We start from the raw sequence: 23,619 nt of genomic DNA, 5'->3' as shown, positions 1-23,619 counted from the left end.
CTCCTGGGGGACAGGATGGTAGTAGTAAGGCCCTTCTTAGGCCTATACTTCTTCCTGGTGGGCCATAACTTAAAGATGCCCCAAAGTGGAACTGGAGAGGCAGAGTGAAAAAGGGGCCTCTTTGGCCACCCCTGCTCCTAGGTTCCATTCACACCTGTGAATGAACAGGTGGCTGATAGGATAAAGAGTCAAGGAAACTGATTAGATTTTGGCCTTAGACTCTCAGCAGGTATCTTAGAATTCAGACCAGATAATGAAGGTACCAAGTGGGATCATGTGAAGGTCAATGAGTTTATCAAGAGGTTATTCAGAATTAATTGGGGTGACATAGAGAAAGATGGATTTACTGCAATCATGGAGGTGGTTTCTGATTAAAAATTTAGAAGGTAAAAACTTAGGGCCCTCAGAAGGGTCGAGTGTACTAAGCTGGGTCATGAAAAGGGCAATAGGTTCATTGAGAGGTCATTCATAATTAGTTGAGGTCATAGAGAGGTCAGTGGGTTCACCAAGAGGTCATTCATGATTACTTGGGGTCATAGGTCAGTGTACTCAGTCAGGGAAGTGGTTTCTGAGTCAACATTGAGAAGGTAGGTAACTTGGGCCCTCAGAAAGGTCAAATGAGGACATGAAGCTGGGTCATGAACAGGGCAATGGGTTCACTGAGAGGTCAGTCACAATTAGTTGGGGTCATAGAGAGGTCAATGGGTTCACTGAGAGGTCATTCATAATTACTTGGGGTCATAAAGAGGTCAGTGTGCTCACTGGAGTCAGGAAAGTGGTTTCTGAGTGAAAATTTAGAAGGTAGGTAACTCAGGCCCTCAGAAAGGTCAAATGAGGACACATAGCTGGGTTATAAACAGGGCAGTGGGTTCACTGAGAGGTCAGTCACAATTAGTTGGGGTCATAGAGAGGTCATTCATAATTACTTGGGGTCATAAAGAGGTCAGTATGCTCACTGGAGTCAGGGAAGTGGTTTCTGAGTGAAAATTTAGAAGGTAGGTGACTCAGGCCCTCAGAAGGGTCAAATAAGGACATTAAACTGGGTCATGAAAAGGGCAATGGGCTCACCAGAGGTTCATTCAAAATTATTCTGGGTTTTCATACAGATCATAAATCACACAGAGATATGACTGGCTCTCAGAATATTTTAAAGCCAATAGCAAACTCAGAGAAAGCACAAGGATCTGGATGAGATCAGATAGGGGCTGGAGAAGTCAATGATTTGCAGGTTTGTATAGCACTTAGTTCATTAATTTTCTTTGTTTCTTTGTAACAGGTCCTCCCCCCACCCCGGTGTCCCCACATAAATACATGTCTAGTTTTTTACTTTTCTGTATTATCTCCCCTTCATCCAGTTTTTGCCACTCTGTGTGTGACTCAAGAATGCAAAGCACAGGATATGGTCATCACCATCATCAAATTTGCCACTAATAGGCGTTTATGACATGCTAGAAGCAATCCTGGGTGCTTTATATAATCTCTACAGCAATGCTTTGAGGTAGGTATTAGCATCACCATTTCCCAGCTGAGGAAAGTGCAGCCTAGAGAAGTCACACAGCAGAGCTGGAATTTGTGAATTCAGGCCCTGTTGATACCCAAGCCGTTTCAACCCTAGGCCTCTCCATCCTTCCTATCGGTAGGTCTCTGAACACAAGTTCTGGGCTCATTGTGTGCACCCTCACACAGCAACCACCTGAACTCTTTGGATAGCGGACTCCTTTGTGTCTGGTTGGAATCTAATGGTTCCTAGTGCTGGGTACTGACGTAGTAACATTAATCAATGAGGGAGAAAAGGCTCACCCTGGACCTCCATCTGCCTTCTCTATGCCTGAGATCATGTACTCTCCATCAGAGACTGCAAGTTTAGACAAGCCCTGGCTTTGAGGGGATATAAAAAACCCCAGCACCTCCTGGCAGCTGAGGGTACCCATTATGCCATTTTCATGTCCAGACTTTGCCTGTGACATGCCTGAGGCCCCAAGGGTCATCTTGCCTCAGCTCTTCCAGTGCCAACCTTACAACCCTTCCCTTCTCACCCACCTAGGCCTGGAAACTCTTGCCTCATTCTGCCCCCTGGAGCTCCAGGGCAGGAACTGGGCCAGCGTTCTAAGGCTGAGCTCAAAGCAGAGTAATCTCCATCAGCCCCTTAGCCAGGTTCCCCAGCAGCCATGGGGTGGTAGGGGAGAGGTGTTGGGGGACACCTGGTGAATGTTCTCAGAAAAGGGAGGAGGGTTGGATCCCATTCTGGGAGTTGGAGCCAGTGAGATTGAAGGGAGGGTCTCTTTCCCCCCAACTGCTGGTTCAGATGTTAAAGAATCTGCCTGCAATGCTGGAAGCCAGGGTTCAATCCCTGGGTCTGGAAGATCCCCTGGAGAAGAGAATGGCTACCCACTCCAGTATTCTTGCCTGGAGAATCCCATGGACAGAGGAGTCTGGCCGGCTACAGTCCATGGGGTCGAAAAGAGTGAGACACCACTGAGTGACTAACACACTTCCTCCCAGGAACTGCTCTGGCTCTCTCCAACCTCCACACCAAAATCCATCCATCTCTATCACAGGTCTTCATCCTCTGTCTTCCCTCCTCACCTAGGGGCTAGGCACACACAGTCAAACATGAGTTATTTCTGATTTTATTTATAATATAAAAATGTTCAAGTGTCAACAGTCAGGTGTTTGGACATTTCAAGGGGCAGGGTTCCCATTTGTTTAGGATTTTTTTTTTAAACAATTACCTTTTTGACAAATTAGCAGTGGACCCAGTTTTATGGGGTGGGGAGGTCAGGGCTGGAGAGGAAGTGGAAGTCATAGGTGGGCTGGGGGATGGGAGTCCAGCTGTGAGAAGGAAATGGTGTTACTTTATTGCTAAAAGGGGAATCAAATACACTGTTGAGTGGCTCTTCTCGGTCCCAGTGTGACCATGCATCCAATCTAAAGAATCTGAAATGCAAAGGACATGCAGGCGTAAAATAGAAAAGACGACCTGTAAACGAAGGTGCTGCAGAGGACGGAGGGGCGTCCTGGAGGCCACAGGGGAGGAGGAGCCGCGAACACTGGGGCCCAGGCAGAGCTGCCCCCTCCCCGGCAGAGGCTGTTGGGAAGACCTGTTTCTCAGAGCCCCCCTCCTTAGCAGCTGTGAGGAGCGGGGAGGCCCCCTCCCCATTCTGGTTGCTGTCGCTGGGCCTTAGTCTCCCCCTGGACTTTACCTGACCCCAACTCTAGTTCCAAGCCTAGGATCCCCACCCACAGCTAAGGGGGACCAGAACTCCAGATCTTACGAGGGAGCAAAAGCTACTCCAGACCTCACTTTCTTCCTTGGGACCCCCCTACCCTCGCCCCCACCCGAACCCAAACACGTGGCCTCTCTTCTCTGCTTCCTTTTCACCGCCCCCCACCTCTGCCCCCAGCCAGCTTGGGATCCTACATTCCCCCAACCCTGCAACCCACACTTCTCTCCAGGAGCTCCATATTAGCGTACAGCAAAAGGCACCACAATATAGGTTTCTATTAAAGAGTCAAAAAATTGGCCCATCTCTCTTTTTTTTGTTGTTGTTTCTTTTTTTTTTTTCCGAAGCTGTAAATCAGGATGTTACATATAAATAGTTTCCCTATAAAAACGTCTTTGCCGTTAGCTAGTATTATAAGACAATTTTTGCTAAAATGAAAATAAAACATTTTGTTATACCTTTTTCCTTTTATAGAAAATAAAAATATTTTTATTTCTTTTTCCTCCTTTCTCTCTCCAGTCGGCGGTCTCTGTTCTCCTTAAAGACAGTGGGGCGGGCGAGGCGGAGGGGGCGGCGGGGGCCCTAGAGGGGCCCCGAGTCCTGCTTGCCCCGTGGGGGCGGCCCGCGGCTGTGTCTGCTGCTGGCCCGCGTGCTGTGGCTGTCCAGGGAGTAGTAAGTCCTGCTGTCGGCCGCCGGGCACAGGGGCGGCGAGTCCGAGCGCAGCGCGTCCTGCGCCGCGCGCAGGCCGAGGAAAGGCGTGCTCTCGGCAGCCAGCGCCCCGTCCGCGTCGTCGTCCGAGCCCGAGGCCGAGCCGCCTCCCGAGCCGCTGCTCAGCGACAGCGAGTCCCGCGCTGCGCGTGCGCGTTGTGCCGCCAGCCCGTTGAGGCGCGAGCGGCGCCAGCGCCGAGGCCCCGCCGACGTCCTTCGGGACGCGCCGCGGGCGCGCGGCCGCGACGGCGGCGGGGGCGCGCACTCCTGCGTGGTCTCGTACTCGTCGTCCTCCGGGATGCGGAAGGGGCTGGCGGGCAGGCTTCCCAGGCTGCCGCCCAGTGCGCAAGCCCCTCGCCGCGGCCCCGGCCCCGCTGCGGGGTAGTAGTAGCTGTCGTAGCTGCGCTGCATGTCCGCGCTGGGCCCAGGCCCCGGTCCTGGGCCGGGGGGCGCCGGTTGCCGCAGGAGCGGCTGTTGCTCCGCCAGGCGATAATTGATGGGCGCGGCGGGAGGCAGCGACACGGCGTGAGCCGAGTTGGGGGACGTGATCTCAAAAGTCGGCACCTGCGTGGCCAGCGAGTAATGGAAGTCCACGGGAGACAGGCGCGCGGGCGTGGTCAGGGCAGACACGTACCTGTGGGGAGAGGCAGAGACATGGGCTGGTGGCCAGGGGATGGGGCAGCCCTGACGCAAAGCATCCCTCCCGCAGGAGCTATGCTGGTATTCCTCAGTGACCCTAAGCAATTTCCTTAGTTTCTCTGATCCTTGGTTTACTTATCTGTGAATCAGGAATAAACACAGTGGTCATTCCATAGCATTGTTGGGTGATTCCATACACATATGGAATCAGTGGTCCTTGGTTGTGGGGATGTTCACAGACACCAGTGTTCCTGAATGGTTACTTTGGATCAGGCTTAGGCTGGGGCATTTTATATGTGCCAGGTCATCTAATACAGTAAATCTCGTAAGAGGCTTCTGTTAATGCCATAGTACTCCTTAGGTAACTGAGACTCAAAAACATTTAAGTGACTTACTCAAGGTTCACACAGCCAGGAAGTGGTCAAGCTGGGATGTGAACCCAGGCCATTCAGGTATGACCTAAATCAAATCCCTTATGATTATACAGTGAAAGTAACAGATTCAAGGGATTAGATCTGATAGAGTGCCAAAGAACTATGGACAGAGGTTCGTAACACTGTACAAGAAGTGGTGACTATAACCATCCCCAAGAAAAAGAAATGCAAGAAGGCAAACTGGTTGTCTGAGGAGGCCTTACAAATAGCTGAGAAGAGAAGTGAAAAGGAAACAAGAAAGGGAAAGATACAGTAGCTGAAGGCAGAGTTCCAAAGAATAGCAAGGAGATATAAGAAAGCCTCCTTACGTGAACAATGCAAAGAAACAGGAAAATAACAGAATGGGAAAGACTAGAGATCTCTTCAAGAAAATTAGAGGTATCAAGGGAGCAATTTCATGCAAAGATGGGCACAATGAAGAACAGAAATGGTAAGGACTTAACAGAAGTAGAAGAGATTAAGAAGAGGTGGCAAGAATACACAGAAGAACTGTATAAAAAAGGTCTCAGTGACCTGGATAACCATGATGGTGTGATCACTCACCATCACTCAGCCAGACATCCTGGAATGTGAAGTCAAGTGGGCCTCAGGAAGCATTACTATGAACAAAGCTAGCAGAGGTGATGGAATTCCAGCTGAGCTATTTCAAATCCTAAAAGATGATGCTGTTAAAGTGCTGCACTCATTATGCCAGCAAATTTGGAAAACTCAGCAGTGGCCACAGGACTGGAAAAGATCAGTTTTCATTCTAATCTCAAAGAAGGGCAAAAGCCAAAGAATGTTCACACTACTGCACAGTTGTGCTCATTTCACATGCTAGCAAGGTAATGCTCAAAATTCTTCAAGCTAGGCTCCAACAATAGGTGAACCGAGAACTTCCAGATATGCAAGCTGGATTTAGAAAAGGCAGAGGAACCAGAAATCAAATTGCCAACATTTGTTGGATCACAGAAAAAGCAAGAGAATTCCAGAAAAACTCTAGTCCTGTTTTATTGACTCTGCTAAAGCCTTTGACTGTGTATGGCAACAAACTGTGGAAAATTCTTCAAGAGACGGGAATACCAGACCATCTTACCTGCCTCCTGAGAAACCTGTATGCAGCACAAGAAGCAACAGAACCAGACATGGAACAATGGACTGGTTCCAAATTGGGAAAGGAGTACATCACGGCTGTATATTGTCACCCTGTTTATTCAACTTATATGTAGAGTACATCATGCAAAATGCTGGGCTGGATGAATCACAAGCTGGAATCAAGATTGCTGGGAGAAATATCAGTAACTTCAGATATGCAGATGATACTATCCTAATGGCAGAAAGTGAAGAGGAACTAAAGAATCTCTTGATGAGAGTGAAAGAGGAGAGTGAAAAAGCTGGCTTAAAAGTCAACATTTAAAAAACTAAGATCATGCGATCCGGTCCCATCACTTCATGGCAAATAGATGGGGAAACAATGGGAACAGTGACAGACTTTATTTTCTTAGGTTCCAAAATCACCATGGACAGTGACTGCAGCCATGAAAAATAAAAAATGCTTGCTCCTTGGGAGAAAAGCTATGACAAACCTAGACAGAGAATTAAAAAGCAGGGACATCATTTTGCTAACAAAGGTCTGTCTAGTCAAAGCTATGATTTTTCCAGTAGTCATGTATGGATGTGACAGTTGGACCATAAAGAAGGCTGAGCACCAAAGAATTGATGCTTTCAAACTGTGGTGCTGGAGAAGACTCTTGAGAGTCCCTTGGACAGCAAGGAGATCAAACCAGTCAATCATAAATATCAATCCTGAATATTCATTGGAAGGACTGATGCTGAAGCTCCAGTTTACTTCAGCCATCTGATTCGAAGAACAGACTCACTGAAAAAGACCCTGATGCTAGGAAAGACTGAGGGCAGGAAGAGAAGGGGGAGACAGAAGGTGAGTTGGTTGGATGGCATCATCGACTCAATAGACATGAGTTTGAGGAAACTTTGGGAGATAGTGAAGGACCGGGAAGGCTGGTGTGCTGAAGTTCATAGGGTTGCAAAGAGTTGGACACAATTGAGCGACTGAACAACAACAGGCAGAAACCAGGACTCATACTGCCCGATTACTCAGGCTAGTCCCTGCATTCAGTCATCCCTGTGACTTGGACTCCCCTTCCCTCATGGACAGTTCATCCCTTGGCTGATGGCTACAGTGGGGAAATATTCCTTTTTAAGGTGAAGCTAAAATCTGCCTCAGGAAAGTGACTGTTCCCACCTCAAGTAGGAGCTCAGCGCAGAGCACAGTTACAAAGACCACACTGAAGCATTTCTGCTTGGAGCTAAAGAGCACCAGTTCCTTCAAAAGTTTGCCCTTCCAAATATCTCCCAGTCTGAGTCCCAGGCACCAGTCCCTTTTCTTTCTCCACATTTCCCTTTCTGGGTAAACCAGCCTCTTGCCCAGCCATTGTCTACCTCACCTCCTTGCCTCTCTTTCTAACAGTAGAGCTGGGCACCTAACTGCTTCCTCAAGTCCTTATACTGTCTTTCTGAATCATCTGACTCCCCTGTCCTCCCTCTCCCACATTTTCCACATGTACATCCATCAAGTCTTACCCATTCCCTTTCTCCCGGATCAAACCCTCCACCCTGCTCTACTCCATCCTGGGACTGGATGTTCACTTTTGTCATGCTCCCACCCCAGGATCTTTCCTTCAGCCTATGCACTTCCCAGAACACATCTCTGCTTTAGGAGGCCCTTCATGCTTACCCACCCAGGGCCACTGGTTGTCTATCTAGCCCCAGCCTGCCTGCTTATGCCCAGCTCCCCTCTCCCCACACCTCGAGGTACCTCACTCACCAGCTCTGTCCTCACTGCCTCTACTGGAAGGGCTCAGGGTGTTCCCCTCGCCCAGAAGTCCCTGCCCACCTTTCTACCTCCACCCATCAAGGAGTCCTATTGCTCTTGTTACTGTTGATAACCACAGCTCCACCTAGTGAGCACAAGCTCCATGTCAGGTATGAGACAAAGAGCTTTGAGCTTGATCTTAGGTAGCCTTCCTAAGAGCCATGAGACAGGTTTAATGTTCACTGTTCTACAGGTGAGGAAACCAAAGCACAGAGGTGATCAACCTGCCCCAAGTCACACAGGTGGTGGAACTGGGCTTAGAAAGGTTAGTATTAGAGAAACCTAGTTACTTCCCAGAGCCTGTGGTCAGACTGGCTTTCTCTAACCTAGTGGGGTGTTCTGTGTTTAGCTCTTTTCATGGGCAGCTGGGAGTTTTAGTGGTTTGTGCCTGTGGCTGGCATGGAATAGGCTGAGTTGAGCCTTCTCCACCCTAGCCTGGAGTTCCTTGTGAAAATGGAAGTGTTAGTCACTCAGTTGTGTCCAACTCTTTGCGACCCCATGGACTGTAGCCCTCCAGGTTTCTCTGTCCATGGAATTCTCCAGGTAAGAATACTAGAGCAGGTAGCCATTCCCTTCTCCAGGGGATCTCTCCTACCCAGGGATCAGACCCAGGACGTCTGCATTGCAGGCAGATTCTTTACCATCTGAAGAGTTCCTAGTACCATGCCCCTTTTTCTGCTCTCCTCCCAGAGATCCTACTTGCCAAGAGGCCATCTGAGGGCTGAGCAAGATGCAGCCTGGCCCCTGTGACTCCTGCCTGTGAGTCAGGGAAGACGGGGATTTCCTGGTTCTCACTGCATTCATTGCTTGGGAACCCAATGGCATCTTGATCCATGGGGGCCTAGACGCTGATGCTTCCAGGGCCTCAGGCATTCTTGGCTCATTCCCATCCTGCACTGATCAGTTTCCTCACAGACAGTCTCTCCTCCCACTCTCTCATCTGTTTGATCTTGGTGTCTGTTTCTCCTAGGACATGGGGCCTCTAGGTGACACCAGCATAGGGCAACCATATGTTCTGGTTTGTCCAGGACAGCCCCTGTTTGTTCCTGATGTTCCAGTGCGATTATTAATAACATTCTCTTCCACTCTGAAAAGTGTCCTAGTAGGACAATTAAATTAAATAGTCATAACACACTAGGGTCTACTGGCTGGAGTCCCAGCCTGTCATTAACATGTTAATGACCCTGAGCAGAACATTGAACTTTTCAGGGACCTTGCTTGCCCATCTGAAAAAGGGGGATGAGGCTCTTTGGAGTGTTTCTGAGGTGACCACAGGATCGGCCCCAGGTCAGTGGTGCCATCTCTCCGGTTGAGGTGGGCGCAGGTCACGGGGACTGACCTCTCACTGTGTGGGGAGTCACGCAGGGAGTCTATGGAGTCGTGGTAAGGTGGCACGGCAGCCCTGCGCCGCTCCTCCAGGCTGTAGGCCGCTGCCCGCCGTGCCCGGGCCTCCACACACGCTGGGCTGTTGCACTTGCTGGTACCCACTGATGACAGCACGATGCCCGACTGGGAGTCAGAGGTCAGGCTCTCAGAACGGTCCAGGCTCCATGTGTGGCTCTCATGCCTGGAGAAGCCAGGTGGGAGTGACATGAGGGGACAGGAGGGGGTAGGGCAGCCCAGCACGTGTGGTCCCAGGCCCACCCCTGCCCTGGTTCTTCACTCCTCTCAGTCTCCCTCAGCTCACTGTCCTCCACTCTGAGCTGATGTGTAGTATCGTAAGTGCTAAAGCCCAATCTGAGGAGGAGGAGAGCTGAAGGCCTGTGGATGTGGGCTGCAGTGCACACAGCCCTTTCCTTTCCTCCCTGCAACAACCTCCCCTTGGTCTCCTCGGCTGTGACCCCTTCCACTACTGTGGTCCCGGGACACCTGCCGCAAGCACCCAGCCCCAGTGGCCAATATACAGGGGCCCCGCTCCCCAGGGAAGAAAGGGTTCTTTTTAGAGCTGTATGACTTTGTGCTTGTGTAGACAGGCCTCTCTACCTTTGGAGAGGACGCTCAGGTGGATTAGGTTCACGTGGAAACCCCAGGAGAGGACACTGAATAGCTGTGGGTACTTGAGGGACCAGGCACTTTTTGCCAGATGAAGTGGTGCTGATGACGTCCAAACAGAACTAAATGTTAGATGGGAGCACAGTGATGCTGTTGCTCCTCTGGGGCTGGTTTAGACTAGAAAAGGGAATCCCGTTTATTGACCTGGATGGACATTTGGTGGTGGGTTCTGGCTTGAATCCCCCTACCTCTATCCTCTGGCTCACTAGGACCCTTAATACAGAGCCCAGCCTGGCTGGGGTTTTGTGTGTGTCCCCAGGCAGGTGTATGATGTGTGTGTGCACGCCCTGTGGGTGTGCATACAGGAGTCTGCAAGGCTCTGTGGTGGTGCCCACCTGTGGCTGGAGGTGGGCGTGGCTGTGGAGCAGTGGTGAGAAGGAGAACAGGAGTGGCTCCCAGAGAAGGTGGTCTCTGTTTCCCTCCGGATGACATGGTCTGTGGCGGGCACATTCTTGGAGATATACTGCAACAGAGAGTTTGAGGGGGGCAGTTAGTGACAGATGACCAAGTTGGCCCTCCTTCCTGGTGGGCTTGGGGAAATGAGACGGTAAGCTTCAGGTGGTGGGGGGGATGGTCCACTGGATATGTGACTCGGTGTTAGGGCAGCAGTGGCTCCTGGAAGTCCAGCCCCTGACCTCCCTTGAGGAAGTGGGCCAAGCAAGGCTAAGTCATCCTGGGGAGGCGAGGCCAGGCTAGCAGGCAAGGTTGAGCCCAGGATGGGCTGCTGCCTCCCTGACCCATTCTTGCAGGGGGCATGAGAAGGCGGGTTCTACTGCGAGGGGTCAGAGTGGGGCCAGGGATCACCACTCACGTCTGCCATCTGGATCTCCTCAGGGTCCAGTCGGGGGTGGCTGGGCCCGTTGGCCAAGCTCCGGTTCTGGTGGGCAGGGCACATGTTCTGTCGGAGGTGGTTATGCATCTGCTTCCGCTGTTTCCTGCAGGAGAAGGTGCATTAGCCTGGCACCCCCATACCCCACGACACACACAAAGCAGGAACTCCCCTAGCTGTCACTCCAGGGAACTGGGCTACCTGTGCCCTGGACTGCCATGGCATCTCCTGCTACTGCTCTTCCTGGGCTCAGGCTGCCCTCAGCCAGGACCCCTTCAATAAACCCCTACATCATCACTACCAGCCTGCATTCAGCAGTACCTGAGTGTAGTGGTAATGAGCTTTGGCTCTGCTGAGATAGTAGAACTCTACTTTCTAGCTGTGTAACTCTGGGCAAGTTATTTAAACTCTCCATGCTCCACTTTCCTCATCTGTAAAATGGACTGATCATCTATCCACTTCAAAGACCACTGAGTATGAAGAGTAGATAAGATATTCAAGCACAGTGCTGACCCACTTGCTCATTCATTCATTTATTTGGTATTGATTGGGTTTTTACTATGTGCCAGAACTCGCCTGCCAATGCAGAAGACGCGGGTTTGATCCCTGGGTCGGGAAGATCCCCTGGAGGAGGAAATGGCATTCCACTCCAGTGTTCTTGCCTGGGAAATCCCCAGGACAGAGGAGCCTGGCAGGCTGCAGTCCAGCAGGTTGCAAGGAGTCAGAGGTGATTTAGTGACTGAACAAAGCAAAGATGCAGTTTTGGAGCAGAGAAGACAGATATAGTTTCTGTCCTCATGGAGCTTGCAGGCCAGTAGGAGAGGCAGATGATAAACACATCATCTGCCTCTCCTAATAATAATAAAAATAAATTAAAAATAAAAAATAATAAAAATAAATAAACAAGTACTTTCAGCGAAGTGCTATGAAAAAAAATAAAACAGGATGTTGTTGTCAGGGAAACAAGACCTGTGGGGCCTCTTTCCTTTGGCACACGTTAAGAGCTCAGTATATCTGTTTTGTAATCGTCAAGACTAATCATGTCACTCTTCTGCTACAAACCCTTCATGGGTCTTCAGCATCCTGTCCCTCTCCCTAGCACTATCTCTCCACACCCCCACTCATTGCATCCTTGGAGGGCTTGTTTCTGATCCGACACTGTGCCTCTCTGGCCTCTGGGCCTTTGCATTTAATTGCAGCACATTCTATGCCCCTTCACCTGCTAACTTCTGAGTTGAGCTAACTTCAGTTCAGTTCAGTTGCTCAGTTGTGTCCGACTCTTTGCAACCCCATGAATCGCAGCATGCCAGGCCTCCCTGTCCATCACCAACTCCCAGAGGCCCAGCTAAAATGCACCTTTTTCAGGGAAATCCTTCCTGCCCTCCAGCTGAGGTTAGGCACCCCTGAAATATATCCCGTAATCCCGAACATCTTGCTTAGAGCCCTGGCCATTTGCCTGGTTGCAGGGCCTAGTGTCTGTTCAGCAGGCATTGAATTAAAGTTTGTTGAAACGAGTAAATGTAGTATAGGTTAGAACATGGTGCTTGCTTCCCAACCCCCCTGCCCAGTTTTGGGCATCAGTTTTCCTATGTGGGCTCAGTCTCCTCTCTGGGCTCCTTGAGTCCTAAATCTCAAGGTTGGCAAGCCTTTGATCTCATACATAGGGGCAGCAGTAACCAAGACCCCAGGGCTCAGCCCCCCAAATGGTGGTCATGCCCAGATTCCTGCTTTCTAGATAAGAACAGATGTGACAATACTCTTTCTGTACTACATCACTTTACAACCTGCAATGGCTTCCTGCCATCTGTAGGATAAACCCAGGCTCCCTAGCTTGACATTCAAGGCCCTATGGTGCCATGCAGGCTCCAGCTGTTCTTTTAGACTCATGCACCTTGTTTTCTTGACCCCCGCCCTTTGCTCCAACTAGCCTGGGCTGCTCAAACTCCATGAACACAGTCAATACTCCCTGGCATTTGTCTTTTAGCTTGCTTTGTTCTGCAAAGCAAGAATTGAATTGTCCAGCCCCATTTCTGCCCCTTGCTCCAAGGTTCTGACGTCACCTTTCCTCTACTCAGGGGTGCCCCAACCCCTCCTTCTCTGTGTTGGAAGGTGTCTTGCCTGGACTGCTCCTAGGTGGGGCCAGGCAACTCTCTTTGAGCTCTTTTCCCTGAGAAGGGGCCTTCCTCTCTGTGCTTCCCCACCCCCACACTGCCCCAGTGTCTGCCTATTTGACAGGGCAGATGCTCCCTGCAGGATGCTCTGAGGTACATACGAGAATCATGCCCATTTTACAGATGAGGACTCAGAGAGGTTCATCAATTTCCACAGGGTTACAGGAAATGGCAGAGTTGGATTTGAACCCAAGTCTGTCTTCTTCCAATGCCTGTGCTTATGACCACTCTTGTTCAGTCCTCTGGGGTCTGTCTCTCCCACCCTCTGCTCCTGCTTCTTGGCCTGGCCCTTTGGCCTCACACCAGCTGCAGAAGCCCCTAAGGGGCAGAGGGGAAGAGCAAGGGGCAGGCCAGGCATGGCGGAGTGGAGAGGAGAGCCCGTCCCCACAGAAGCAGCCCCTTGTTGGCCTGAGTGCTGACAACTCACTTGGTCTTGCAGTAGGCGACCACGCAGACGATGCCCACCACCAGCAGAGCCACGCAAATCCCAGTGATGGTCAGGACCCTCTTCTGGTACAGTTCCTCAGCTTCTGCAGGGGTAGAGGGTGTGAGGGGGCAGGCAGGGGGCAGACCCACAGAGGCAGGGGTGCAGACCCTCCCCTACCCCTCATACCTCGGGCTCCCATCCATCTCTTCCCTCCCCAGCCAGTTCCCTCCCTCCTGCTCTCCCGAACTCCACCCACCCATGAACCTGGTCACCAGTGACTACCCCTGAGTTCACTTTCCCAAACCCTGTGCTCTACCCGATGAGTGGAAAATGCAGGGGGATGGAGGAGGTGGGATGAAGGTGAAGGTCCCAAGGTCATAGGGGAGGGCAACCCACTATGGCCTGGTGGCTGCCAAGAGCCTTGATCGGCTGGGGAAACTGGTCTTCACAGTGGTGAACATGTAGGCCCTGGGCAGAGACCTGGCCACTTTGGCTTCCTGAGGAAGGTCGAAAGTGGCTTGTTCAGGGCTAGAGAACAAGCTTGTTCTTGGACTTGTTCTTGATCTAGACATCAGGTCCAGAGCCTAGCTTTAGGAAGGGTGCCAGGATCAGGGACAGAGTGGGCCAGGCCTGCAGAGGCGGGCATGGGGAGAAAGGCTTTGGTTTATCCCTACAGCCTGGTCAGAGTTGTGGCCCTGGCCCACTCTGGCCCCCGTCTCTGCCTGTGGGGAGCCCACAAGTGACAGCACAGCTCCCTGGGACACCCCTGTGCTCAGGAGTGACCTCTGCTCTTCTGAAGGAGCTGAGCTAGGCTGGGCCTCAGAACCTTACAAAAGACTCAACCATCCCCTCTACCTCCATTTTTTGGTGGGGCAGCCCCTACCCTTCTAGAACAGAGGAAGCCTGGAGGAAGAGAAGGATAAAGGGGGTAGCATACAACATGGTCACCCTCACTCCCACTTGGACCTGCTGGCTGGTCCTTTCACATTGCTCCCTTCGAGCAGGACTGGGATAAGTGGGGACCAGATCCAACAACTTGGTGGAACCCTGGGCAATGTCCCTAGGCCCCCAGGCTTGCAGCATCTCCTGTGGAAAATTACACCCAGCAGCACAGACTGGGTACAGACGCCCAGACACACATACCTGGAGGACTATGCCTGGCTGACACACAGACCCTTCACAGGGATACAGGGATACACTCACGCACATCCACCGTGCACGTGAGCAGGCCCACGGACACACAGTCATGCAAAGTCGTAAAACAAACAGCCCTTTACCCAAGATCCCCACCTCTGGGCTCTGTGGTCCTCGTCCTGCCTGTGGTTCTCCTCCCCGGCCACCACTCAGTCCTCCAGTCAGGCCTCTGTCTCCATCACTCTGGTCACGGTCACCAACAACCCCCTGCTGCCAAGCCTCTGGTGCATTCGCTTCCCTCTCAGCACTCCCCCAGCTGGGCTCACGTCCCCGGCTAGTCCTCCCCTGGATCTCTTCCTCCTGCACTGGCTCCTCTGTCTCAGCTGCTGCTCCCAGCTCTTCCATGTGGGCCTCAGGGCAGAAAGACCCGGAGCGCTCAGGCGTCTTCCTCTCCCTACCTGTCCTCTTGCCCTCCAGCATCTCACTCAGACTCAGACTGGAGATACCATCTGTATGCCGCTGAATCTCACATTTCTCTCTCTTGTACCAACTTCTCCCCTAGCTCCAGATTCCTATAGCCAAGGGCCATGGCCAAGCAGATGCACTGACTCCCTCTGCCCACCCCCCAACCTGCCCTCTGCCCTTCCCATCTCTATGGTGGCAGCACCACTTTTCCTGCTATACAGGCTCTAAGCCTCAGAATCATTCGTTTCTGATCTTCCCACCCACTCTGGTACCTGATCCATCAGCAGGTCCCCTCAGCTCTACCTCCCAAGTAGATCCCGGATCTGACCACTTCTTACCTCTTCCGGGGCTTCCAGCTTTGTCCAAGATGATGCCATCTCTCCCTGGACAGCTGTCCACCGTCTGACTGGTTTCTTTGCTTCTATTCCTCCACATCCTGTCCCCTTACCCAGTCTATTCTCTGCCCCGAAGCCACATTGATTTCCAATCATAAAGCAGATCACTTTACTCCTCATAATGATCATAAAGCAGATCATTTTAAGGATGCTTAAAAACCCACACTGGCGTCCCTCTGCAATTCAAATACAACCTAAAGCCTTACCATGGCCCACAAGACGCAGGGTCACCCGGTCCCTTCCTTTCAATGCCATCTGTGGTCCTCTCCCCCATATCTGCTGTGTCCCAGAGTCACTGGCAGTCCTTCCACCCACTGAACAAGGCAGGCCTATCCATGTCATCACCATAAACACTCCACCCCCACCTACTGTTTGCAGGGCTGGCTACTTTCTGTCAAGTTTTAGCCCAAACATCACCTCGCTGGACAAACTTTCTCTGATCACTTAGTTAGAGTCAGTCCCCACCCTGGCTAGGTGCTGTCCCATTCCCTTTTATTAGGCTGGCCAAAAAGTTCCTTTGGGTTTTTCTATTACATCTTAAGGAAAAATCCAAACAACCTTTTTGGTTAACCTGATATTTTCTGTATAGTGCTTACTGCCATCTGATATCTTTCTTGTTTGCTTGTTCTTGTTGGCAGCAACTCTGCATGCTAGATCCCCAGGGTCTGGCCAACTCTGGGGCTCAGGAGACGTTTTTGAGTTGGTGACTGAATGAATATACAGACCACCTTTACAGACAGTCACATTATAGATGCTCACACTTGCCTCCACACCCACTGCTCATGCTCAACTCTTAACAACAAAGACTGCACCCACTGCCCCTCTCCATGTGCTCACACCCTGCACTGAGAGACCCAACGAGGTGTAAACACGTCAGCCCCCCATAACAACACAGACACACACCCCTACAGATTCACCCATGTCCCCTGTCAGGATCACATGGACACCACAGACTTGACCCCTCTCCTCCCCACCCCATCACAGCAGATAGACAGACAGACATACTCTTACACATAGACTTTCAGCTCCATCTTCTGAGAATAGCTGACGGTGGCTAGGTGCTGGGGGAACTAGGGCCTCCCCAAACCTGCCATAAGAACAGCTTTTTCATAACTGCCAGCTCTGCACACATCTGAGTTCTGACTGCATCGAAGCCTCAACCCCTCTTGAGCTCCTGCTTCTCTTAGGCTATATGTGTGGACCGGGGTGGAGGCTCCCAGCACAAAGCCAGAGAGCTGGGAAGATGGACCTCAGAGTCCCTTCCTGCCCAGGGCATCTTCCAGGGGCCAGAGGGCAGTCACGGGAGGGAGGTAAGGTTCTGAGCTGGGAGGCAGGAGGTACCAGCCCACCCTAGACCCTCGCTGGTGCTGCCCATAGACAAACACATGTGCCCTCGTGGAGACAGATCATGATGGGAGTAACAGCCTCAAGCAGATGGCAAAGCCTGGCAGACAAACACGAGGCAGGGGGCGAAGACAAATAGGTGTTATCAGCTGCCAGCCCGGTGCAGAATGAAAAGCAATGGAAATGGAAATGGGAAAAGGAAGGAGAATCAAAGTTAAATTGAAAGGGCTGCCTCTCTGCACAGTTCTCCGAAGCAAGATTCTGTGGCTTCTGGACACCCACTTTCCGAGGGACCTGGCTTTTTGGCCAACCCACTGGGCCGCATACAGCTCACAGGGCCTGTTTCCCTGAGTACCCTGGTGATCAGCCCCAGGCAAGGGGGCGCTGCTGTAACTGGGCACAGTCTGAACCCCAGGGCACCCTGCCATGCATAAGCTTTTCTCGTCTCCCCATCAGTGTAGTTTACTATAGGATATCCTGGCAGGGACGGGGGGATTTCTGAAATCCTCCCTTTTCCATTTTGGGGGAAAGGAAACTCAACATCCAGCACACATGGTGTCAGAGGCTGAGGAGAGGGACTGTGTGGTTGGTGCTGACCCATACATAGAGGCTCCGTACCCTTTAGTTCAAATCCAAGGTGCTCTGGCAGTGCGGGAGAGAGGAGGGTCAGAGGGGGAAGGGATGGAGGGAGAGATACAGACAGAGATGGGGGAAGGACGGGAGAGAGAGAGAGAGAAACGTTGGTCAGGACTCTTCAGACACCAGCAGCAGCCTGTGAGGTGAAAGCAGGTTAGTGGGGTCCCCTCCCAGCCTCCTGAGCCCCTTCCCTGGCACCCAGCCCCCAGGAGCCCTTGCTGGGGGGTAGGGAGAAGAAGGGTTAGGCTCAGCAGGCAGGGCGGGTTCTTTAGAGATTAGCTGTGGGGTTAGTACCTGGTGGGGAGGGGCAGAAGTCAGTTGGCAGATGTCCCCGGGGAGGAAAGTGAGTGGGGGGCAGGGGTCCGAGGCATCCCCATACTCCCCCTCCCAACTCCAGCGTCAGCCCCTCCTGGGGACAGCCTGCTCTGCTTGAGCTCATTCACGGGGTCCTTTTTTTCTGTTCAGAATGAGCGCAGAGGGTACTCAGACTGGCTCCTCGTCCCTGTTCTGTCCCCTCGGGCCTCACTGGCCTGCCCATCTACTAGGAGCTTGGCATAGAGGCTCAGAGTCTGTGGGGAGCAGGAGTGGGGAGGGGAGCAGATCACTTCTCCACCTGACACCCCCAACATCCTAGAAACTTGCAGGGGTGAGGCCTTGGGGTGTCAGCCTACTTTCACCACTTAGGAAAGCAAACTTCACTTGGAGAAAGAGACAAGCGTGCACCTGTAGAACACCTGTGCCCCCTGCATGGCAGCCAGTTGTGCTCCTTGAAGTGGGATCATGTTGTGAATGTGCAATTTCACGGTCCTTCGAGGTAGACGCCCAGGACATCAAAGGCTCAGGTAAGAGGGCCTGCCCAGGAATCCGCTCTGGCACTGACCTGCTGTGCGGCCCCAGAGTTCCCTGCCTGTCTGGCTCTCAGTCTCTCATCTGTTGAATGGGGATCAGGCCTGGCTACGGGATCCCTGGAAGGTCTGCAACCCGGCTGTGCTTCAGAATCGTCCAGGCCAACGGAACCGGGCTCTGGGGTGGGAGCCCAGAAATCTCCCCAATGTTTTTGAAAAGTGCACCTAGCATTCTACGGTAGCAGCCGGCATCTGAGTGTGGGCTTCGAGTCTCTCTTTTGTCCCCAGTTTGCTGTGTGTGTGTGGGGGGGAGCAAGTCATAGTTTCTGTTTCCTCATGTGTCAAAGGTGCCTGTAGCCAGGGAGAGGAATATGGGCAAGGTGGTGGGCCAGGGCCCTCTCCATGGCCTCCCCACATGCAGAGCAAGCTCCCCCAGAGCCCAGGAGGTGGAATTGTGTTCTGAGGTTCTCATCTCATCTCCTGTGGAGGAGGGGAGCATGGGCACGTGTGTCCAGCCCTGGATTTCTCCTCTGCTTCCTGACAGGGAGTCCAGAGGGCTCTGCCATTAGAAAAGGGCAAGAGAGCAGGACAGCTCTGACTGAGAGAGACTTGAGGAAGATCCTGGGGCTCCGACCCCTCGATTCCATGCAGCGACCACACCCCTGAAGCATGAACCCCAGCTCTTCCAAACATGAACCCTCCTGGGCACTCCTGTTAAATTTGAGGTTGAGGGTGACCTCTTTGTGGTTTTACATGTACTGTAGAAGGTAGGAGTTCTTAACACAGCAAGTCTTCTCCTCTCTTGGGGCTCCCTGGGCTGGCCAGCTATGCTAAGCAAGCGGCACAAACTTGACAGACTCAAGGGGTCCTCAGGGGCAGCTCTCACTGAGCGGCTAATCCTGTAGCCCTAGGGACCCTCCAGGCAGCTCGACAGAGCTCACAGCATTTGGATATGCACCCAGGCTCTCCAGAGAGAAGAGCCCACTTGGCCACAGCACCCCAGAGGCTGAGAGAACGATGGTTCACAGAGCCGGTCTGGGCTCTACTCGTGGTGGTGTTTGTATTAGATGAGGCAGCTGGGGGCCAGTGGTGCTAGGACACTTTCCCAAGGTCACACAGCAAATTTGGAGGCAGAAAGGAGGCTACAGGCCAGGTCTGTGATCTCTTGGGGCTAAGCCATGGCTATTCCTGCCCATTGAGTCCTTGGGCAGGCCTGACTGGCTAGTCCTCAGGACAACGACCACCTGGAGAAGTGAGCAGGGCTCCCAAAGTCATTTAAGAGTTTTCCCCTGTATCACTCCTCTGGGAACCAAGCAGTACAGTAGCAGCTTTGGGGGCTCCTGACTGGCCTCCCCTTTGAGTCAAAGGCCAGTACTGTCTTGGATCAACAGCAGTAGCTGGCAGGACTGGTTATGTGACTGAGGGCTTGGCTGGCCACTAGAAGGCAGCCCCGCTTCCCTTGCCCAGTGGGTGGATTCTGAGGGGCCTGCAGCTATGTCAGCCCCAGCAAAACAAAAACCAAACAAAAACCCAGACAGTCTTCTGCTCATCATATTCACTGATTGCGACTCAGCCAGCATAGAGTGACACAAGTCACAGACAGGTCCCACTGGACAGAAATTTGCATACTGACCAGTAACCATGGTCACCTGCTGCTGAACTCCCAGCAGGGCCGGCTGATCAGACAACAGGCAAAATCTCCATCCTGGACAGGCCCTGAGACACATGGTCACAGGCTCCTGGACGAGGAGGTCCTGATGTGGACCCAAGAGCATGTGCTCATGTGCTCGTGTGTGTGTGTCTGTGTAAGCAGGTGTCAGCACACGTGTGTGTTGGTGTGCGAGTGCAGGCATGTGCTCGTGTGTTTGTGTGAGTGCAGATTGGTGCTCTTGTACGTGAGGGGTATCCAGGTGCACAAGTTTTGATTCTTAGGAAGTACAGGAGCTGTCAGGGGAAGAAGGGGAAGTTACTGTGGCCGTAGGTCTAGAGGCTGTCTGGACAGAGGGGGAAGGTCAGACACTTTGCTCAGGATGTGCTGAGAGTCAGCCTCTGGGGGGCCCTCACCCCCAGGCCAGCAGTAGCTGGGAGAAGAGCTTGGCTGTGTTCAAGCAACAACTGCAGGCCCTCAACTAAGCCTGTCGTGTGTCTCCCTTCGTTTCATCCTCACAGCGACCCTCAGGGCATAGATGCCATTATCCCCATTTTACAGATGAGAAAATCAGAGAGGTTAAATGAGGCCCCCAGAACAGTAAGCTTAGCTGCTGGCAATATTATTCAGGTCCCTCTGAATCCAAGCCTGAACACTTAAGTTAGCATTTTATGCTCCCTTCTCAATTATCTGATAGACACTGCATGAAGTGCTCTGGGCGAAGTGCTTGAAGAGTATAAATCCTTTACCAAAAGGTGCCAGCAAGAATCCCAATAATACCAGGCAGAAAGGCTGCATTTCCAGATTCTTTCCTAGGCTCCCGGGGCCCGGCTGACCCTCCCAGGAGACCTGAGCTGAAAGCTGAAGACGCCCAGCTGGTAGGGAAGCTTGGACAGCGGCCGAGTTCTGGAAGCTCCACTGCTCTGATTCAGGATGCACTGGGACTCCCTGTCCAGAACAGTCCCGTAAGCTAGGGAGGCTCTGGGCCGAAGGGGGAGAAGGAAAAGGCCCTCCACTGTCTCTCTCCTGGTCCTCAGCCCTGCCTGACTGCCCTACCCTCCTGACTTGCAGTCCTCCAACAGGGCTGATCTGACCCTGCAGTTGGTCCTGGAGCCTGGGCTCAGGAGAATTCTGTTGGGCCACGTGCCCACAGGCTCAGTTCCTATCCCCACGGCCTTCCTCCCTGGCTTCCAATGGGAGGGGCGTGGGGAGAGAGCTGCCACCAACACTCTATTAAGATAGTTGATCATCTGGGCTGACCAGCCCCCACCTCCCTGGCACCTCCACGCTCCTCTTCAAATCTTGGCTTCCAGGTTCTTGTGAAGGGGGTACATCTAGGCTTTCGTGATATGGTCTGAGAAGGGTGGGGAGGTTCCTTTCTCTACCCTGAGCCCCAAATCCCTTTTCTTAGGGGGCCTGCCCTCGGCCCCTTCATGTCAGGCACCATCAATCCAGTTTGAATTCCTCAGGGGACCCATCTGTCCTCCCTGGAGAGGAGGAGGTGGATGGCAGGTTGATCAGGGGCCTAGTGAACTCTGGAGGATGGGGGCCATGGACCGCTGGGCCCCAGATGGAGTCCACGGCCAGTCTGTGGCTTTCTGCTCTGCTCCACCGCCACCTGACGGCACTTGAAGGAACTGCTCCCAGCCCCAGATAAAACCCGCCACAGTCATGGCCTCATCCCCCAAGCTCCAGGGCTCACACTATTCTCAGCACACTGTGCAAACCAGAAAGTTCCACCTTCAGAAGTGGAAGAGAGGAAGAGAATGAAGTCCTGGATGGGGACTCAAACCAGAGAGGACCTGGAGAGAGTCGCCAGTTACTCCTCCATTCTTTACTCCCTCTATGTTTTAACAATCTTGGTTGTTTAGTTGCTACGTCATATCCAGCTCTTTGGGACCCCATGGACTGTAGCCTGCCAGGCTCCTCTGTCCTTGAGATTTCCCAGGCAAGAATACTGGAGTGGGTTGCCATTTCCTTCTCCAGTGGATCTTCCCAACTCAGGGATTGAACCCACGTCTCCTGCATTACAGGTGGATTCTTTACTGCTGAGCCACTAGGGAAGCCCATGTTGAGCAACAAACAATAACCTCCTCCTCCATCAACATTTAGTCGCAGGGCTGTCTCGAGTCTCCATGGAAACCACTGCCCTGGGGCCTGTATTCCCTCAATCCTCTTCCCCATTCTCCCCCATCTCCCCAAATCAAACCAAAACAAACTCTGGCCAGATCCCAGATCCAAAAGCAGGCTTTCTGAGAACTTGTTTCTCTCTCAAACACACAAGCACACACTCACTGCCTAGCCCTGCACCACCCGCCCCCCCCCCCACCCCCTCGACAGCCTGACATCCTCAAACAGGCTCTCAAGAGGCAGGCAAGGGCTCTGCAAATGCTTTTTCCCATCCTGGCCAGGCTGCCTGACCCCCGGTGAAGAAGAGACCCGAGCCTGGCTCTGCCCAGCTGCAAAAAGACTCCAGTGTGACTGTGACCAAGCAGAGGAGGCAGGCGCTGTATCAGTCCCCTCTGCATGAAACTGAGCAGGGCCCTGTAGGTCCTTCCCCAGGAATGACCCCCCAGTCACCCCTGCCTCTTGTTTGTAGAAAGGCTTTAGCCTCCCAGGCCTTTCTCATCGAGTTCCAGAGAGCACATTTAATCAGAGAAGTGAGAAAGTGCAGAAACCATGGAAAACAATCAAACAAGACAAAATAATACGAGTTTAGCCATAAAACAAAGTCTGGGACCTCTGGTATACCCTTGAGTTGTTTTTCAGATACTAAAACCCCCAGCAGGTGATGACCACCCCCACGCAGGCCCCAGGCTGAGTGGAGCCAGAAGGTTGATCACTGAGATTCCTGAAGCGTCACCCTGTTCCCTCGCCACCAGCCAGTGAGAGCCTGAGCACGAGCTGGACACATGTCTCGTGACCCCATCTGCCCACAGTCTTTCCAGTCCCTTCCCTGGAGTTGCTCGTGTCTTCTGCTTGCTGCCCTTGCAACAAGCGCTATTCTTTCTTTCCCCTCAACCTGGTTTGGTAGGTTAGCTTTGCTGCATGTTGGATGAGCAGGCCCAAGTTTGGTTCAGTAAGACGCACAGGTGTCTGATGAGGACTGAGAGGACACCCCCGCGTCCCCCTCCCCCAATCTCTGAAAGCAAGGCCCCCATCCTTCCCACGGGGTGGGGGGTGGGGTGGGGAAGAACTGTCAGTTAGCAGGGAAGGAAAGAAATAGAAGAAAGAGACATACTGGAGAAGTTGACCATTGCGAACTGCTGACACCTGTCCCCGGTGTATCCCACAGGACACCTACCAAAAGAAAGAAAACCAGAAAGAGAGAGCCAGGATAGCAAGACACAGGCATTGCAACACCCCGGCACGGGCTCCTGCCAATGCCAGTTGGGTTCCTTGCCACTGTTAACCATTTGTACCGGCCTCACCACTCTGCCCCTTACCTGCAGCCCTGAACTTTAAACCCAAGGATTAGGCCAAAAATGAAAAAGCAAAACAAAAGAACTAACAAACCAAAAATACGAAAAGGAAACCAAAAACAGCCAAAGATCAAAACAACCAGCACCCCTGGCCCTATGTCCTACAACGGGGGGGAGTGGGGGGGACTGCACCCAGAAGCTTTCTAAGGAGCAGGGACTTGTGTTTGTATCTTCAAACATACTTTGCTTAGGATCTGGCATGTACAATCGCAAAGGCAGTTTCTCCAAACATCTCTGTCCGAAGAATCCGTTTGGACATCTGGAGAAGGAAAAGGGGAAAAATCACAGAACAAACTGGCATCATCCGCGAGGCT

General features: G+C 52.4%; 1 protein-coding gene across 4 annotated transcripts in view; it reads right to left on the bottom strand.

Annotated features, from left to right (window-relative positions):
• Positions 1–2,614: 2,614 nt before the first annotated feature.
• NRG2 (neuregulin 2) overlaps positions 2,615–23,619 on the bottom strand; it is a 257,705-nt gene continuing 236,700 nt past the window's right edge. For 2 of the 4 annotated variants that reach the window (XM_043465322.1, XM_043465323.1), the window contains 7 exons: positions 23,065–23,123; positions 17,313–17,336; positions 13,357–13,459; positions 10,741–10,864; positions 10,265–10,392; positions 9,217–9,444; positions 2,615–4,566 (listed from right to left, as the gene is read on the bottom strand). In XM_043465322.1, the coding sequence (XP_043321257.1) occupies positions 3,807–4,566; positions 9,217–9,444; positions 10,265–10,392; positions 10,741–10,864; positions 13,357–13,459; positions 17,313–17,336; positions 23,065–23,123 (1,426 nt within the window). In that variant the 3' untranslated portion in view covers positions 2,615–3,806. Of the gene's footprint in view, positions 4,567–9,216; positions 9,445–10,264; positions 10,393–10,740; positions 10,865–13,356; positions 13,460–17,312; positions 17,337–23,064; positions 23,124–23,487; positions 23,565–23,619 lie in introns of all 4 variants that reach the window. The other 2 variants (XM_043465324.1, XM_043465325.1) reach the window with 2 other exon arrangements.

The sequence above is a fragment of the Cervus canadensis genome, chromosome 4 (assembly GCF_019320065.1).
Source record: "Cervus canadensis isolate Bull #8, Minnesota chromosome 4, ASM1932006v1, whole genome shotgun sequence".
NCBI classification, from domain to species: domain Eukaryota; kingdom Metazoa; phylum Chordata; class Mammalia; order Artiodactyla; family Cervidae; genus Cervus; species Cervus canadensis.
The sequence above is the reverse complement of the archived record's forward strand: the minus strand, read 5'-3'. Positions and strand labels throughout refer to the sequence as shown.